The sequence below is a fragment of the Hylobates moloch genome, unplaced genomic scaffold, assembly GCF_009828535.3.
Source record: "Hylobates moloch isolate HMO894 unplaced genomic scaffold, HMol_V3 SCAFFOLD_3, whole genome shotgun sequence".
Lineage (NCBI taxonomy): Eukaryota > Metazoa > Chordata > Mammalia > Primates > Hylobatidae > Hylobates > Hylobates moloch.
In genome coordinates, this window is record NW_026652278.1 from 100,000,661 (window position 1) to 100,021,274 (window position 20,614).

General features: G+C 37.1%; 1 protein-coding gene across 1 annotated transcript in view; it reads right to left on the bottom strand.

Moving 5' to 3' along the window:
* Positions 1-328: 328 nt before the first annotated feature.
* Positions 329-20,614, bottom strand: part of GPR158 (G protein-coupled receptor 158) — a 400,375-nt gene continuing 380,089 nt past the window's right edge. The window contains exons 8-11 of the mRNA XM_032144948.2: positions 13,616-13,754; positions 8,147-8,252; positions 5,779-5,925; positions 329-4,795 (exon numbers count right to left, since the gene is read on the bottom strand). Coding sequence (XP_032000839.1) covers positions 3,293-4,795; positions 5,779-5,925; positions 8,147-8,252; positions 13,616-13,754 — 1,895 coding nt within the window. The 3' untranslated portion in view covers positions 329-3,292. The remainder of the gene's footprint in view (positions 4,796-5,778; positions 5,926-8,146; positions 8,253-13,615; positions 13,755-20,614) is intronic.

Here is a 20,614-nt window from a genome sequence, read left to right on the forward strand (position 1 = left end):
GGCCTGAGTGTTCCTGAAGGGGTTGTTTATCTTTGTATCATCACTCCTTAGCAGATTTCCTGGTACTGTGTGTGGAGTAAACAAGCAAACAAAAAAGGTAGCTGAGTTAGTTCCCATTTGGGAAGCGCCTTCTTAAGTCAAAACCCAAAATAGGTTTGATTGCCTCCAAATGATGACCTGTGTGTTTGAGGCCACATTTGGCTAATCACATATTCCTATAGACTGGCAATATGAGGATGTATGTGCACAAGGATACCAGAGCCAAACAAATATATGGAATTTCGTTTAAAGTTAGACGAAATAAATTCAGTTTTCTATAGATGAACACACAAATCCCCACAAATCACTTTCATATAAATATGTTTTATTGCAGAGAAGTTATAATTATTTACATGCTACAACACGTCACAACATAAATTTACCAAATATTTCATGGTGGGATGCTGTAGGTTTCAGATAATAGTTTTAGGAGAACCACAGATTAAGTGAAGAGACTTACAGCTTTATTGACTCTACGACTCTCGGTTGCTAAATGCTAGAAGTCAAAAGGCAGTGTTTTTTCAGTCCTACCTGTCATAACTTGCATGCAGAAACCTAGGAAGCAAATACAAGAGAACTGTCGAGTTTCAAATCCATATTGCCACCAAAGTTTACAATGGATTGAGTTATACTTCATGTCGTAAAGCATTTAATTCTTGCATAAAATATACAATTCTATTAAGATTGGTATAAATCTACTTACTTATAAACCCTGGCTTAAAAACAAGGACAGGATGCAGCCTGCACATGCATTGAGAAGGACAACCTAGCAAATGTTTGCGACCTTAAAAGTGTTTATTCACTTTCTATGGTTATCAATCTGGAAAAATAACCTCCTGACTTGTAAATTTCAACTTCTCTTGTTGATAATGGCAATGAAACTCTCAGAAAGACTCTAGGCACTCTCACTGATTTATGCTGGTGGAGAATAATCTATGAACTATAGAATGTCACTAAGTAATTTGGCAAGTCTTTTTAAGTCACATCTCTAGCAGGATCAATCCTGAAGTGCAATAGAAAGTCACTGATGCTTGACTGCATATTTCTCAAGAAAAGAATCAAGTGCTAACAGATTTCAGACATAAATGAAACAAATATGTGGGTCTAGGAATTTCCAACCCAATTCACAAAGATTCCTTAAAGGACGTCACCAAGCATACAGGCCTTCATTGAAAAGGAAGAGATGAAAGAAAGAAATAGTGTAAAGACACAAAAATAGAATTTCTATATCTTCTGAAACCGACCCCACCAACCTGAGTAATGCATAAAGTCAGCAAATGGGTGAGGAAGATTTGCGCACAGCTTTGCGAAACAGTGAAGTGCTTGCTTACACCTGAATAAAAAAATCACTGAGAAAAATTTGATGAATATGGAGAATTCTGTTTTTACCTTCCACTGAAAATACTCTCTACGAACAGCCCTATATCCACCCTCTGATTCTGTTTCTCCATCTTTTATCACCCTAGCATGTCCTCCTTGCTGCTTGTGACATACAAAATAGTTATTTGTGCTGGGAGTGTCCTGGCCAAATAAGCAGGTGATACTTGGGTGTTTACAGGGAGAAAAAGGGAAGTCTCGGTTCTATTTCTGAGTGATTCTTCTTTAAATGAAATGAGACTGAGTTTTGGAATCTCATTGCATGATCATGTCGGTAGGGCTAAGTCGGCAGCTTAGGATTCCCATGCCAAGAGATCAGTGTGGAATGCAATAAGCTTCATAAAATATGCTTTGGGGGCTGCTTTGCCTTGCAAATAGACCTTACATGTTACATTTTGAGCAAGTGGCTCACAAAGGCAATTTGCAGGACTTAGACATTTTCCAGTGCTTGGGAGAATGAAGATTCCATACCACCTTATAGGCTTTGAATAAATAAGGTCATAAAACCTCTTTGGGATTTGAGCCCAGCAAGTTCTACCTCTAGCTGAAGCAATGAATAAGAGTTTATGAGAATAAATAGTTTAAGGTATTTTAAAATACTGTATTTTCAGTGCACATAATAAAAATATATCCATACAATGATCTTGGTGCTACCATAATTTTTCTCTTTAAAAAAATAATCCCTTGAAAGTGCTATCAGGAGCTACCTGTGTTTTTTTGAAAGGCAAACTTCCTGGGTCTATAGTACTGCTATAATTCTTATGTCATCCCTAGAGTCTTCCCTTTCCAATGGTAATAATAATGCACGGTATATTTTTCTCACTCTTAGCTTCTTCCTTTGGAAATGCTGCTAAGTAGGAAATAGTGAAAGAGTTAAAAGGGACAATTAATTGGAATGAAGGCGTTATCTATCTCTGACTTTGAATAAACAACGGATAAGTTGTCCTTAATTTATTGAGACATATGACTAAGTAGGACCACTTGATCTCCAATATTAATAAAGCTTCTGAGTCCTAACAAGGAGTGCAAAACAAGTAACTCAACTTGTGTAAAAAACCCTGATTAAGACAGTATAACAAACCATGATGTGAAATAATAGAGTCAAATTCAAAGTCACAATATATAAACCACAGCCAAAACTAAAAGTTTTTATAGTGACAGTTATGGCTTCCCAAGCCAGAGAAAGCTTACTGTACTTCAAGAATCAACTAAAGTTGATAGATAGCAGGTATTCTGTAAGGTGCAATAACAATTGAGTAGCTGCAGATTGCATAAATGTGTTGTGTCACATAATACCAAAGTTATTTGCAAAAATTATACAATCTGGAATGCTTGAATATGAGACACAACGATGTACTGAAACATACATTTATAAGAAAATGAGAGCAATCATTAATATAAAAGATATTTTTGGGATGCATTAAGTTAGCAGTGCTATCAAGGTTAAATAGGTAAAGTAAGTTCTTCTCAGTCAGCTACTTAGAATTTCAGTTATATGTGTCTATACCTTTTCTTTCTTTGCAAATCTGGTATGTCTTCTGTGCCTCCTGGTTTACCTGACTTAGGATCTTCAAAGTCCCATGGGTACATATTGATCAGGGCAGACATTGTGGTCTATTTTCCTTAAACATACTGAAATGGAAAGATTTTACTAGTGTTACCAGGGGAAGGACTTTCATGACCAAAGTGTGACTTCTCCCTTACGATGTTGTTGCTCTTGCCCTCCAGTCCTCTTCTACCCATGCCTTTGACTTTACCTCACCATCTGTCATGTTTTCCTTGATTGACAAATCCTTCTTGGGAATTTTTGATTCTTAAATCTTCTGTCTCATATCCAATCCGGGGTTCCCTCCTTTTCCTCTTCTTCCTGGAGATGCTACACTTTAAAAGTATCCCAGACCTCTTCTTTCCGAGGCCCTGCTATCTTATTTGCACTTAGAGCAGAAGAGGCAGGTAAAGCTACACTTCTTCCAGCATTTGGTTGAGCTGGGGTCTGAAACTCCCAAGGACAAACCTCTGCTCGTGATGTTAAAGGTTGCTGGAAGTTATTACTTGAGTTATACGAGCCACGCACATTCTCCTCAGAAGAAGATGTCTTTTTTTCCTGGTGTCCTATTTGGTTGAGATTTTCATTCTCTGTTTTTGATGCTACAGCTTTGGGGGGCAGTTCTTCACTCTGCCCAGCACACACATTGGCTGCATGAGGCTGACCTCCGTTCTCCTCTTTTGCCCTCTCTGGGAGAACTGGAATCTTGGAAATCAAAAGCTTTTCATCTTCCAAAATGGACTGGCCTTGGCTCTCCCAAAGGCATACTTCAGCCTTATCTATGCGCTTCTGATTGGATTGCTGACAAACCTCAGCTGCCTTAGGCTTGTGGTGAGATTTCTCCTTTAAGGAAAAAGTGGGGTTTTTCTCCATTTCAGAAGCCACAATAGATACGTGCTTTTGAACTTTTGATTCTGAAGGCACAGGACCAGGGGTCAGGTCATAAACCTCCCAAGGGCACACCTCCCCAATGTCAAAGTTGTCCTTCATCTGGGTGGCGCCTGGGTTCAGGTCAGAATTGGCAGTGGTGGGGTTGACCCTTTGTTGTTTCATAATCCCAGATTTCTGAGGCTTTCTTGGCTCCTCCGCAGGATTTGAGTTTTGGGGGGCAGGATCTTTAGTCTCTGTGTTATCAGAATTTGAGTGATTTCTCTTTGTCTCTTTATCTTTTGGCAGAGGTTTCTGGGATTTAGTGCGTTCTTCCACGCCTGCTGTTTGGGTTTTCCCAGCTAATCCAAGAGTCTTCTCCTTGGCGCTTGCTATGACACTGAGAGACTTCTGTAACATCGATGTTCGTGGGTGCCCAGGTTTCTTCTCTGAGCTGAGGTTGTGAGCGCTTGCTGACTTGCACACCAACGGCACTGACTCTGTGGACTCAGCCTCGCTGTCTTCTTTTAGTTTTTGTGTTAGTTTTTTACCCGACAGGGATTCCAGTGTGGAATTTTCTGTCACCTCCTCCTCTTGGCTTTCTGTGGGTAGGCTACTGGACTCTTCCGTTTGGTCTCTCACGTGGTCATAAGTGCTGTGGGATTTCTTGAGTGAGAAGACTCGGTTTTTCAGGGTCTCCTCCTTGGATTTTCCTGTGTTCCCTGAAGACTCTGGGGGGTTCTTCCTGATGAGGGCAGTGCCTTTGGCTGTGCCATGGTCGGCGCCCTCCTTGTCCTCTTTAGAGCACTGCCGGCTGACTGTCTCTGGGATCTCGGTAATGCGTCTCATGATGGAACGACCTAGGCCCTTCTTCGAGCACCGCTTTTTCTGGAGGTGGGGGTTGTTTGTGATCATCTTCTTTCTTTTATATATTTCCAGTTGGGCATAGAGTTTTTTCAGCTCATCCTGCCAGAACAAAAGCAAATTCAAAGAAGTGTAGAATTTAGTGTTTCAGTCATAGAAGATAACTACATGGTACTGCAATTCAGTAAACTTGGGCTCTAATTTAGGGCAACTGCTCTACAGCTTTCTCTGACATATGTACTTGTCGATTTTCTCCCCATTTGTACTTTCTGATTCTTTTGTGTTTTGTTTCACATAGAGTGTGGACCTTAAGACATGAACTCATGTATTCTAACCTTGCTTCAAGGAGCAAGCACCTTCTGATTTGTACTTTTCTGATTTGTATTTTCTGATTCTTTTGTGTTTTGTTTCACATAAAGTGTGGACGTTAAGACACGAACTCATGTATTCTAATCTTGCATCAAGGAGCAAGCACTTTGCACATTCAAGTTGTGAGGACCAGACTGAGCCTGGACCAGAAAAAAACACAGCATATTGTTTATAGGTGAACCATATCTCTGAGTAGTATTGGAAGCATCATGTAGCCATTGATAAAGTTACATGTGATGTTAGATTAGGCTTAGAGGGTAATAGTCCATTGACTACTAAAAACATCTGCTTCCTTCAGATGCTGATATGTCGTCATAGACTATTTTAAATAATCCAGGCTCTCCTCTCTGCTCCACGGATTTATCCTACCTTTCCCTAAGCAAGATGTTATAAACATGTATTATGGAACATGTTTAATCACTTCATCACTATGAATACCAATAAGTCAGTTAAGACTACTGAGGTTGACCAGGCTACTATAAAAGTTGAAATGGCCCTGTGCATTCTAATTTATACTATGGTTCATATATTCTAGAACTGGATTAACTCTGCATTTGGCATCTTCAATTCATAACCAAACACATTCCCTCTTTCTGAGACACACATGCACAAACATGAGTGCACATGCATGCACACACACACCCCAACCCACACATGCCTGCCTGTATAAATGAGGCTAATCTGAAATAGGAAGAAAGATAGAGTACTGGCATTACTCGAATGTCCTCTGGATCCAAGCTGTGCTCACTCCAGGCTGAATTGATACTGCTGTTCAGGTAGGATCCAGATCGGCCCATGTCTAGCTCATCCTCATATGCTTCTGTAGCAATATCATCTCGTGGGTTATTGCTTGAATGTGAAAACTGAAACAGAAATTCAGTATGAGCAGTAGACATTAGCTCACTGTAAGGCACTGCATATATCTATATCTATATATCTCTATCTATCTATCTATCTATCTATCTATCTATCTATCTATCTATCTATCTAATCTATAGACAGACAGACAGACAGACAGACAGGGTCTTGCTATGTTGCTCAGCCAGGAGAGCAGTGGCTATTCACAGGCATAGTCATAGCACGCGGCAGCCTCAAACTCCTGGGCTGAAGCCATCCTCCTGCTCCAGCCTCCCTGGTAAACTGAATCTTTTCTTTACTCTTCTACATATGTTTGTGAGACCCACAGATGCCATGAACTAAAGGCCATAAATCGTGAGTGTCATAGAGTTCCTGCCCTCCAAAATATCATACGCCACTGGTTACACCACCTGGAGGTCATTTATAAAAATGAAATTGTTTTTCTTGTTTTCAAAGTCTTGGAGACAATTATGGGTTTAAGAAATAGTGTCATTTGTCATATATTGTCCATTTCCTGCTTTATTATTTTTCCTTGGCACTTTATCTAAAATACTATTTTAAATACTTACCTTATTTATCTTGTCTGTTTCCCCTTCCCCCTCTCCCCTTCTCCAGAATATAAGTACCGTGAGAATACAGGTTTTTATCTGTTCATTTCTCTTATTCTAAGGATATATAACAATGCCTAGCAATGCCCCTCTATAATATTTTAACATTCTCTTTTTATTGAGATAGAATTCACATACATACTATAAAATTTATAACTTTAAATGTACATGTCAGTTCTTGGTACCTTCATGAGATTGTGCAACCTTCACCACTATTTAATTCCAGAATAGTTTTGGAATATTCATCTCAAAAAGAAACCTTGAATCCATTAAGCAATCACTTCTATTCATCCTTCCCCCAACCTGTGACAAACACTAGTCTACTTTCTGTTTCTATAGATTTGCCCATTCTGGACATTTCACATAAATGGAATCATGCAATGTGTGGCATTTTGTGTCTGGCTTTTGCAGTTCTTATTGTTGTAACATGTGCCAGAACTTCATTCCTTTTTACTGACAAATAATAATCCATTGTATGGATATACCACATGTTGTTTATACATTTATCAGTCGGTAAACATTTGGGTTGTTTCTACTTTTTGGGTATTATGAATAACACTGCTATGAACATTCATGTACAAGTTTCAATCCTCTTTGAACTCAGTAACAATTTATTAAATAATCTCAGTATAGCTCCATCCATCTAATAAAAGTGTAATCGTATTGTGCAAAGTATCAAACTAGTTAAGATAATCTATAAAAATACTTGTGTTTAGTTGTAATTCAAGTAGGGAATAAAATAGGTATCTTGTTCTGTTTACAATGGTTTAGCCTTTTCAGTCAGGCTGAATCTCAATGTTCTGGTTAACTGTGGGAGCTGAGGAAAAGCCTTGAGTGAAAGACAAGAAATCACAATTCTGGTTCCAGCTGTGCTAACACTGTATTTTGTGGCACTGAAAAGATACACAGTGTTCTAATATTGTGTTTATGTATAAAAGAGGAAAATAATAACAATGATATAATGTGTATAATACCTTCCCCCCAGAGAAAAAAAACTCCAATATCATTTTATTTTATTCCACGAAGCCTTACTATTATATCACACACAAAAAAATCAAAAGTCCTGGCTAGTGTCATAACACACAGCCAGTTTCTGGTCGGGCCATGAGTCTAGAATCCCTGTATTCTGAGTCCTGGCTCATTTTTCCTCATTTCATGGTGCTGCCTGGATAAGTCTTTGTCAGTATCTATCATTGTGGAGATTTCTCTCTATATAATAATTTATATACATAAAAAATTATTTGAATGTTTCAAACACAAGATTTCTCTGAATATGAATCCAAACAAGAGGATTCTTAGAATAGGAGAGTTCTTTTAAAAAATCATCTTGATGTTACAGCTAGAATGAACCCATAATAAAACATACTAGACATCAATATATTTGGAAAAAGACTGAAACAGATGATGGGTTTTTGTACAAACAAAGGCATTTAAAAATTATTTAAGAAGTTTCCAAAATTCAAAAAGAAAACAGCTAGTTTCCTAAGGAGGGAGCTTTAAAACTCTTTTAAATATTAAGCAAATTTCCATACCTCCCTTTGCCTATAGGATAAGTAACTCCATGTTCATTAAAGATAAGTTTTGCAAAAAAAAAAAAAAAGTAATATTAGAAGAATACCTTTGGAATCAAAAGCAACCCGATGGTGACTGTCACAGTCAAATGAGTATGTGCAAAATACAGCATCAACATCCAATCAGACTGAAGTCTCGAGGCAAGAACAAATCTGAAATGAGAATTCATTGAGTTAACAATCCAAGATTAAGACTCTACTTAAAACACTAGGATTACTTGGAAACTCTTTTTTCCTCATTGTATTAAAAAAAGAAAAAGGAAATTGTATTACTATTTCTATGGCATATATTTTCATCTCAGAAGAATAAAGTCTAAGCTTAATTTGATGCATAATATATGAACCCTTTATTATGATTTTAAAAAGAAAGGCAGCATAATACCCAAGATTATTATTTTGTATGTAAAAATCAAAGTGGTAAATATATGTAAATTCAACAGGAGTAGGCTACAAACTTATAATACAAATTTGCAGAGTTATGAGTTGTAATACTCTTAGAACTCATAATTTGCCTACAAAACATCAATGTTTAAAAACAGCTATAATTAAGAAAAAGTGGACGATTATTTATCTTTGTGAATGATCCAAGGATCGAAATGATAAAACAATTTAATGGATAAAGCAATTTAATGAAACATACTAATGGTTTATAAAATGTACCCTTTAAAATAAATTGTTCTAAATTATCAAATTGTCTAAAATAACTTAAAATGCAGTATTTAAAAATCTTATCTGATTGAGAAATTTATAAAGTTGTGTTCCAGTATGCCTCTGCAGGAAAAATAGGGAGGAGAAATTCAGGACTAAGGTCTATTCTAGTAATATTAATAGGTGTACGTACACAGTTCAGGTTTTAAGGATGCATCCTTATGCAGAAACCAGGGGTTGCTTTCATAAAGGTCTTATCCATTGTTTATCCATGAAAGCAAAATATGACATTTTGCCACTTGAAATTAGAGAATTACAATTTTGTTTCACATCATCAAGTCTGCAAAGTTAACATCCTAAGAAAATGCTCATGATATTATAATCACAAAACAAACATATATTAATCGCTAAAATAGGAAGAAACTAATTTTTAGATCTTCGTTCTACCATATTAATGACAAATTTACTAAGTAAATTATCATTAATGTTTAAAATTGTCATCAAGAGGATTTCTTTCTCATTTTCACCTCCATGCTGCTCCCCTAAGGATATCAAGCTAAAATGGAAGCTCAGCAGTTAACCCGAAATGGAGAATTATTTTCCCTTGTGTCTAGAGATGCAAACCAAATAGGCTTGTAACATACATAAAATACAGGGCACTCATCACAATAGCTCACATTTCATTAAATAGGGATAGGGCTTTCTGGCTAACCATCTTCTCTAACTTCTTTGCGAGAAAAACACATACCTTGAATATGACTGCAAAACTGAACCAGTTTTGAAAAAAGATTGTGAAAACAGACTTTTGACACAGTCTGTTTTCCTGGGTCAGGTTTTTTTTTTTTATTTTTTATTTTCATTTTTTTTTTTTTGCATTGAAATAGGATCATTACACTCAGTAACAAGTAACAGTCTCTGAGGCATATAAGGGATATAACACTCTGGGAAAATAATACAAATCCAGTCTGTTGGGGGTCATTCCAGTATTGGAGCAGAAAGTTACATTAAAGGAGACATTCATAAAAGGATCCTCATGTATTGAGAATTCCATCTTAAATGCAAACCAAATAAACTTTAAAGTAGCATGACAGTATCTAGAAGGAAAAATGCTTGCACATAATTTAAAATAGTGAACCTTCAAAAAACCACCAACTGTGAAATATACAGACATCACTCTCAATCAGTTTTAAATTACTGCCAGGTTTTTAAGGTTGCAATTCTGACTAGAAATATTTTGAGAAAAACTGGGTTTGCAGTAATTTCAAAGCTTTATTTTTTCAAGAGTATTTCATCTTTTAAAAAATAGGTCTAAAAGCCAGGAGCATAAAATATTTGAAAATTGAGGTTAAAAATAAACACACTTAAAAGTCTTGTACTTTTCCAAAGACTTGCTTTATGCTTAGTACTAAAAATAATAAGGGATAAGGGATTATTAACAGGCTGGGAAAAACGCCTCTGCATTATTCATCCTTCTAGACTTAATTCTTTGCTATTAGTCTATTTTTGTGCAATTTGACAATTTGGTATGAATAAAGGTAAATCTGTATATAATGTGTAGTCATAGTTTTTAATTTATGTATATATACATATATACACAAAACTTTTAAGCATATAAGAAAGAACACATGCTATATTGATAGAGAATATATTTTCAATGTTGGAATACTTATATTATTTCATTCAAGGAAAAAATTACCAAGATGGATATATGCTTCTTATTCTTGGACTTTATAAATATTTGAACCATCACATATATAAGTTCTGGCCATATGTAAATAAGACATTGTACATACTTGTTTGATTTATTATTGCCTATTATTTCTCCCTATCAATTCCCCCAAAATCAGTGTTATGCAGATTTACTGTATTAAACTACAATTCCATTCCTTCATCCTTTATAGCCATATAAATTAAATTTCTGAGAGTAGCTAATATATGCTATGATTCCTTAAAGTCAATATACCACAGTCTGATCCCATCTAGGCAGAAAGATATAGTGGGTGAAATCTGGAACTGAAAACATAGGGCTTCTTCAGGTTTATTTAAGCTTGCTAAAAAATCGAAGCCTACCAAGCTAGTTAGTTTTTCTGTATCACACTTGCTACCAATGGAAGTTCTCCCTTTACAAAAGTAATCGAGGTCCACACAGTTGTCTGGAAGAAAACTGATCTCGCAAGTACATCATGTCTACTCAACACCAAATTTACTAGGTTCAACATGGAGCATTCAATCAGAGTGTGTGTCTATAAGAACCAAGCTCATGTTCATATGATTATTCTGGTTGGGCCAATGAGTTGCTTGGGGCTCTGTTGGAAAGATTTAAAGCAAAGTAGTCAAGCTGTTTTCAGTCAGTATTTAACGCGTACTTCCTGTCACCTTGAATCAGTAGTAAAACAGTATTTTCTGAAGTGTGGATGCTGTTATCAAATGTCAAGTGAGGTTTGGGGTGATTCCATGGTCAATTAAGTTTGCAAAATGCTGGTTAAATAAAATTAAGTAGGTTTCCTTTCAGCAGGACTTCTCAGCAGGCTAACTTGCGTTGTTACACTCTGAAAAGGAGACTATAAAGTGCAATGTATCATAAATATACAAACACACATAAACATCTAAAAGTGATATACTAAGATGTTAAGAGTGCTAATCTTTGGGTAGCATAACTGGAGAGTTTATTTACTTTTTTCTTTATCATTTTAGGATTTTTCTTTAACAAACATCTATTGCCTTATTAAACTTTTTTTTTTTTTTTGAGACGGAGTCTTGCTCTGTCGCTCAGGCTGGAGTGCAGTGGCGCGATCTCGGCTCACTGCAAGCTCCGCCTCCTGGGTTCACATCATTCTCCTGCCTCAGCCTCCCTAGTAGCCAGGACTACAGGTGCCTGCCACCATGCCTGGCTAATTTTTGGTATTTTTAGTAGAGACGGGATGGTCTCAATCTCCTGACCTCGTGATCTGCCTGCCTCGGCCTCCCAAAGTGCTGGGATGACAGGCGTGAGCCACTGTGCCTGGCCTAAACTTTTAAAAGACTCATTTAAGAATAGTTTACCATGCCTATTCCTGAAAGAACCTGGGCCAGTTTAGAGTTCGACATCTATTGAGAAAATAAATTTAATGATGAAAACTGAACAGAGTAAACTTTAAGGAATGAAAGGATATTTAGATATTCGTTAAACCTGTAAACAGATTTAAGTACTTGGACAATTTGTTTCTAAAAAAATCTAACAGTTTATTATAAGGCTAAAGTGGACAACCTTCTGCACTACATAAGCACATTTTGACCATATAAGACATTTAAACTCATCTCTGAGAGCCTTCTTACTGGTTTGTAACTCTTTAGTTGATTTGTTAACCTTAGTTGATTTGTTAACATTTAACTTGTAGCTGGTTGTAGAAAAGCATGTTTGTTGTATCATGAAATATGTCTGCTTGATATTCTGCAAATAAGCAAAAAAGTAGCGTTTCTTGGAAGAAAGTCTGGGGAAAATGTCAAGGCTGTTCCAGCTCTGGCATCAGGAGGAGATGTTCCGTGGTGCTCAAGATATTGTCAACTGAGGGCATCCCCTCTTAGATCCTGAAACTCCAGTCAGAGTAGCTGAAAAAGCATTTCTTCCTTTGCTTATTTATAATCTTATATTTCCATTCTTATATTTCCTTCCTCTTCTAATGACTTTCTCTCTCCTTTCTCTTGAGAGAGGGCAAGACAAAGCAAAGAGGCCAATTTTCTAGATTCCTGGCCTCTTGATGGAGTCTCCAAGGTTGTCAGACCATAGATACCTCCTTTTCTCATTTAAAAGTTTTAAAAGTGTAGGCTGTAACTGTGGCCCACTGCTGTCTGGCAACGTCTCTTTCTAACGATGCAAGATCGCGTCTTCTGACTGCTGACTAAAGTCAGAGAGGATAGGCATCCTACAAAACTCCCCTAAACCCTCAACTGTCTTCTCCCACCCCCTCTCCCATTCTCACTGATCTCCAGAAGAGTCTGAAGGTCAAAAAAGGAACAGAAACCAAAGAAAGGGGATCCCTTCTTTCCACTGAGGCCAGAGACAAATATTCAACATTTCTAATTTTCTTAAGTGTGTCCTAACTTTCCATATCTGTCAAGCAATTGAATGACATCTTTTTGTTTTAATGATAAAATTCCTTCTTTTAGTTCTGCCCTGAGAGTTTCATTTCATTCTCAAATATGAATCAGGGACACATTTTCAGAAGATAAGTCATATATGTTTCATTTTGTTCACTTCACGATAAGCCACTGTCTTCCTCCTCTGTTCTCCTCTGCTAGAGAGAAATCTGGGATGATCACACAATAGAGGACCAAGCTATACATTCTTATCCCAGAAATTCATTACTAGAATGAGTAATAGTGCCAAAGCCCACTGCACATGATAATCTAGTCATCAGACTGAAGTAGTTTTTGTGTTTTGAATTCCACAGAATTCACACATATAAGTTGTCTATATGAATATTGAGATTTTGAAAATATAAACCAGCCCATTAAACATGAATGAAAATATAGATGAGTTAACTGTATCTGCTTTACAATACATGCACATATTGCATTATATCTTCATAATGAAAAGTGCTACATATTGTAAACAATATTCCATTACATTTCCATAAGTGGCTTAAGAATACAATAACATTGAGTTAACCTTCAAAATAGAAGAAAGCAATAAACAACACAGCAGAAGGAACTAAGAACAACAGCTTTAAAAACAAACTATTCATTTTCCATATCTGTAAAAGAAATTAGTCAGCTTATAAAATGCTATCTTTCCTAAGTCTATTATGCATCTTATCTAATTTTGCTATTTAAACTGCAACTCATCAGAAGAATAAAATAGTTATTTACTAGCTCTACAGATCACTTGCCTAATTGTATGGAATATAGCAGAGATGATGAGCTCATTGTGAACTGCAACAGCCATATAGCGGGGCTCATGGAATGCCGATGGGACTGTCCGCACTGCATAGCAGAGGTAAACACCCCACAAGAGGAATAAAGATTCAGCTGTGAAAATAACAAACTATTTTAATCATTTTTATAGGTGAAGAAAAAATAAAATTCTACTTTAGCATGCATTTTGTCTATTATTAAACATAAGTTTTTTAGAAATAGATGGGTTAGAAAGTCTTATTCACATACAAATGCCATATATTTTTAAATTTCATTCAGTTTATGGAATATTTTTCAAAGGTACACTGTTATTGTATTTCATTTAAAGGTACACTTTGTTGTTGTAATAGCATTAAGAATCTTCTAATTTTTTGCTACTACCTTGCTTTTTCCTAAAACCATTGTAAAATAATTTTCCGTATCCCCAACCTAAGTTTAGGATGCTTGTGGAACGCTCAGGTCACAATAAAGTTACCAAGGCAACAACAGCAAAAGTTTAAAACATGTTTATATGCAGCTCCTAGAAATTTAAGTTCTAACTGCACTAAGCCCAAAGATACCATTGCCAGCTATGTGAGAACACAGGTTGCTAAACATTCAGTGGCATATTTTATAAATAAAACCTTGTTTTGTCACACATGACAGAAATCATGTCTTCCGTGCGTTGAGTGTGGAAAGGTTTAGTAAAATTCACAATCATCTTGTTTGATCTATAAAGCCAGAAGAGACGAGTACAGTGTAGCAGCTAAGAATGACGACTTCAGCACCATGTTAGACATAATTCTGACTCTGGCTCTATCCCTAAATAAGTTTGCATAATTTTAGGCAATTTACTTAACCTCTCTGGTCAATTTCTTCATTTGGAAAATGAGGATAATAAAAGTACGTATTTCATGTGATTATGTGCTAATTAAATCAAATAATGCATATAAAGCACTTAACATAGTTTCTGGCACATAGTAATTGTTAAATAAATGGTTTTTATTATTAAACATTTCATTTGACTTTTTTCTCATTGCTATTTTATCTCATTTTGAGTGATAATCTATACAACCCATTTTATCTATCTTAGTGGCATGACCTTTCTGGAAGATAATGTCTAATTAATAAGAAAGTTCTAATTTGGAGAAAACATTTCACCAAATGCATTATCTAGATGGAACTTTCTTGTAAACAGAAACATTGATGTCCACTGAAAACATGGATCATCCATCAAAAAACCAAGGTGTTTTCCTTGCCAATGTTTCAGTATATTTCAATCAGCATTTAAACGGTAGATAGGGCCTTAATTATTCAAAATCGCTTAAAGAAACAAATGTCTCAGGAGCTACTCTAAAACCCTGATATAGCCGGAAGACAAAACAATTAATGTCACTCCAAACTCTCAGTGAGATCTAGTGTAGGTCTGTCTTATTCAGCATGGTGGACCTTGGCCATGCTATGAATGTTTCCAGCCAAGTTTTATTGGATTGAGAAAAGGGAATTGGGTAACTCTGAGATTTTCATGTACCATTTGCTTTCCCAACTCTTGTATTTCTGTCCATGCAATTACTGTTGCCTTCTTTACCCAGGTTTGAAATCTCCACCTTTCATTTCTACATTTCTTTCTTCATTTCTCAGATGTATTAATTCCTCTCAATGCCCACAATAACAATCTTTGCCTAAGCCCCTATCGGTTTACTCCTTATTTGTTGAAATTATTTTTTAAGGGCTTATCTAAACCTGACTTTGAAACTGTTCTAATTGTCCCACAGAACTGATATTTATGGTTTCTTTGAATAAAAATAGAAATTGATTCTCCCCATCTTAAAATTTGAAAAGGTTACATTTGTCATATCTGAGTTCCTTTTTCAGGAAACCAACCATCAGTCTTCCAGATAGAATCAAGGAGCTGAAACTTACCAGATCACTGCATCTGGACAATGAGATACCAGATCCCTCACCCATCATGATTGCCTAACCAACCACCTGCTTCCTGTTGACCAGCTTCTCTTTGTTACCCCTCCCTAATTCCTGTTTTCCACACATGGTTACATTTCTTCCCTGCTACATAAACCTCTAATTTTAGTCAGTCAGGAAGACGGAATTCAGACTGATCTCCCACCTCCTTGGCTATAGTACCTGATTAAAGCCTTTTTCCCTGGCAATATTGTTGTCTCAGGGATTGGCTGTCTGTACAGTGATCAGTAGGACCTAGACTGAAACCCTGGCATTTCAGTAACAGTTTCACCTGTGTTAACACATTCTTCATAACAATAACAGGTTCATTTTTCTGAAACTCCATTTTGATCATATCGGGACTTGTCCACATCTGTGCCACTGCATTTGGGTTAACCCAGTCACATCTCCATCAGAAGGTTCATGCATACTGGGCCGGGCACAATGGCTCACACCTGTAATCCCAGCACTTTGAGAGGCTGAGGCAGGTGGATCAGGCTGGTCAGTAGTTCAAGACAAGCCTGGCCAACAATGGTGAAACCCTGTCTCTAGTAAAAATTCAAAAAATTAGGCTGGTGCGGTGGCACATGCCTGTGGTCCCAGCTACTCAGGAGGCTGAGGCAGGAGAATTGCCTGAGACCAGGAAGTGGAGGCCTCAGTGAGCTGAGGTCATGCCACTGCACTCCAGCCTGGGTGACAGAGTGAGACTATGCCTCAAAAAAAAAAAAAAAAAAAAATTCATGCATACCTACTTTACCTACTGACAACCCTGGAAATAATTCCCGTCCCAAAGGAAAAGACCTTATGGCCTTACTTTCAACACTATCTTACTGCACAGCCTTCACGTTAGCTGCCCATGTTGCTTGACTTTATTTATTTTTGCTTGTGGTTTCTAGACCTTGACTTCTACTGTGGTCTGTGGCCTTCGGGTCAGCCTTCTGTGAGGCATCAATGCATCTTCATTCAGAAATGTTCAGTGGCTCACTATTTCACAAATCCTGTTATCCTGGCATTCCTAGGCCTCTACAATTTGACTTCATAATATATATCTAACATGACATCTCAATACTCCCCAGCATAAACTATTTGAGCAGACCTAGAAGGTCTCCTTATCCTCTGAACACTCCAAATCTTTTTATATTTTTATTTTTTTGAGACAGGGTCTTGGTCTGTCACCCAGGCTGGAGTGTTGTGGCATGATCTTGGCACACTGCAACCTCTGCCTCCAGGGTTCAAATGATTCCTGTGCCTCAGCCATCTGAGCAGCAGAGATTACAGGCATGTGCCACCATGCCCGGCTAATTTTTGTAATTTTAGTAGAGATGGGGTTTTGGCATGTTGGCCAGGCTCGTCTCAAACTTCTGGCCTCAAGCAATCCACTCACCTTGGCCTACCAAAGTGCTAGGATTACAGGCGTGAGCCACCGCTCCTGGCCTGTTCCAAATCTTGGTCTTGCTTCTGAGCTATCGGTCTTGCTCACACTATTGCTCTCATTTCTAGTGGGAACTAGAATTTCAGGTGGAAAAATCGTAATCAATTTTTCAACGTTCAGTTGAAGTCCTATTTCTATCACAAAGCCTCCTGAAATGATTCTAACCTACACTGAATTTTCTTCCCTCTAGTATCTTTATAGTTTTTATGTATACAGCACAATGCAGAGAATACCACCCAACATATAATTGGAAGAAAATTGTTCATGGGGTTTTGTTAGTTGACACCCATCCCAACTAGTTACGAACTATGGGGCAGGAACTGAGTTTTTCAGTTTTTTTCTCCCTTTGCCCACATAGGTGGTAGCAACAGTACTGGGACAATGTAGATAAGATTTAGTAAATAATTGTTGAGTAAGTCTAAATGATGTCAGTTTCATGCTTAAGTCATTAGAGATGGAGACTTTCTGTTATCTTGCCCCTCCATCTAACATTGCAGGGCCTGTTAAAGGAAAATAAGCAAGCCATTAGCCTTTAGTTTCTATTTGCTTGCATAAGGCTTCCAGGCATAGAAACAGAAACTAAAGGTAGAAGCATTCTTTGTAACTTCAGCCAATCATAGCCAAATAGCTGATTGGTTTTGTAGCGTGGGACCTCCCACTGGACAATATCCAAATAAGGCAAACAACTCTAGCCAATCAAGTAGTTTGTTTTGTTTTGTTTGTTTTTTAAATTTTGCTTCCATCTCCAGCCTATAAAAGTTCAATGCTCAGGCTGCCACAGCAAAACCCACAACTTCCCTTTGGTTTTGGTGCTTCCCGATTCATGAATTGATCTTTGCTCAGACAAACTGTTAGATTTTTATTTTGTCTCGTTTTTCCTTAAACAGGCTTATAAGTGATCTAAAGATCATACTGGCATCATTAACTGTGTTAATCTGAAACTGATGCACTACTGAGTTTGTGGTACTGTGCTTGGCACAAAAGAATGGTGAATGCAAAAGTATTATTAAGTACGACCAGCACAAAAATATGTTGTAGTTGAAGGATTCACATGTAGCTGCATTATGAAAACAGTATCTCCTACTACTTACCACACAGTTTTTACATAATGTTATACTGAAGATTCAAAAAAAGAAAAGTAGTTATCAGGTTAATTAGTGTGCTACAATGGAGAATTATATTTAAAAATATAAGACAAAATAAGATTTCTCATAATAGCTCAGTTGAACATTAAAATCATTTCATTAGCAATACCAAACAATATGCTGTAGCTGAAAAACAATTTATTATTCGAAGTACCAATTAAACTAAATGTGATACATAAAAGTTGTGCTTGGGGAAAAAATCAGTTTCATATAATTAACTTCAGACTAGCACTGCAATTAGTAAAGAAAATATGCAGATGTTACCAAATTTGCGGTGTTATTACGTGGGAGTTGAAATACGTGTTGTGCTTCTTCTTTAGAAAATAATTTCTGGTGTTAAATAATTTTGATGAAAGGCATGAGTATAGTTACAAAAAGGACTGCATTTATATTTCGAGATCCAAATAGGGCTTTCAGAAACTGAAGTCTTTCTTTTTAATCTGTATGGAATAACACTCAGTTTAAAAGTTAACTACCATAGCGTTTGAAAAATTAATATACTATAATGAGAGTATTTTCAAGTTATTTTTTCAAATGGCTGGAGCAAGCAAGGAAATGAAAATTTGTATAAATTCTTTGACACTGAAAGTGCTCCAGTTCTGTGATCCTAGACCACCCACAAAAGCTGAGAGAAAAACAACTTCAAAGTGCAAATGCCACTCAAGCTGTGGTACTCTGATTTACCATGTCGCAAAGGCATTTTGTATTAATAACACTTTACCCTGCTTGGCCCCATTAAAAATTATCTTTACACAGCATAAATAAGTACATAAATGATAAAACATTTAGGTTTTATTTCTCAATTGTCTCTTTTAATGTCCTCTTCTATTTTTCTCTATATCTTATCCACTTAAAAAATTCATGGTTAAAGTAAAAAAAAAAAAATTTACAATTCTACCCAGGATAACTCATTTTGTTTTCTTTCTAATGACAGAGTGGGTGGCACAGAGGTTATCACTAAGTGTTAAATCAAACAACTTCAATAATTCTTGAATACTTTCAATTCCAGATTCTAGGCTTCAGCTAGTATAAAGAAGCTTGAATATAAATAATAAGTATTTATATTATATTATAAGCTCTAGATATTCTAGGTGGTTATCTGGCTCTTCTTTGGCTAAAATAAAGCCAATTATGAGTTACCCTGATTAAAACAATGAGAATGTCTCTTCTGATAGAATTGTTAAGTTACAAGTGACTTTATTAGACCATGTAGTGAACAGGTACATTTTTGAGTGTCTGTGCTGCTGGGAGAGGCAGGTAGTTGGTGAGCTGCTATTATTCTGCTGGCCTTAAAGTCAGTTGATTCAGCTCCGAGATAGAGAAGCATGCAGAAGACGTCGCAAGTTACAGTGCATTTGACAACTAGGACAATGGAGGCTGGGTGTGTGTTCCCTTCCCAGCTCTCTGGAAGCACGGAGCCCTGGGATGGGCGGCATGGGCTATAGGATATGTCTGCAGAGAACCTCCGTTCTCCAGCTGTACTCGCCCTGTGAGCAGCAGATTGGAACCTAGAATCCGAGTCTCTTGGTTCCTGATCAGTGCTCCCTAAATTACATTCTTGGCTGAGATTTTCTTAACCCTTGGAAATATTTTTATCCTACTGAAGAAAACAAATATTTTTCCAGGCAGCAAAATTGTTTGTATTTAGAACAGCTGATACATTAATTAGACTTGAATAGCCTGTGGTAATTAAAGGAGCTCTCCTCAGAAGTACTTTTTGTCCCCTCAATTAATCTGATTTCATACCTGACATCTGTTGAATGGACCAGGCACTGTGCTAAATGTATTTTGTACATTATCTACCTTTGTGAAGGTTTTATTGTAGAACTTGTAACTCCTTTAAAAACGCAGGAGTAATGATCTTGAATGATGAAATGTCAAGTTTGGGTCAGAGATACTGTTGGGATAATGGGGAGTAACACAGTCAATCATATCAACTGTATGAAGTCACAGAGTGACTTGATTACTCTATTCTCTTACCACTCCCTAGCAGCCGGGGGCTCTCTGAGGCCAGAACTGACAGAGTGGCCACACATTTACAGGCTGGCTTTTCTTCATTGCTTCTGTTCACACATTGCTAGAATGGGGACCAAGATATTTTTTCCTTATTCTCCATTGCATCTTAAGTAAAAAGGGTAGGGAGAGTATACTGTTCTCTCTCTCTGGCATATACATTTAAGTTTTTAGTTTCACATGGGGTGACAGAACTCTGGCAAAACTCAGCTACCTCAGAGTTTATGGATACACATTAAAGAGTGGAGACATGATGAGCTCACAAAGGCAGACTCAGGTGGAAGTCCTCTCAGAGCACAGGGTCCAGGTCAGAGGAGCAGGCTATGTCTTCCACTTTGTCTCTCTGTCTGATATGGTTTGGCTGTGTCCTCACCCAAATCTCATCTTGAATTGTAGCTCCTGTAATTCCCATGTGTTATGGGAGAGACCCCCCACCCCACCATGGG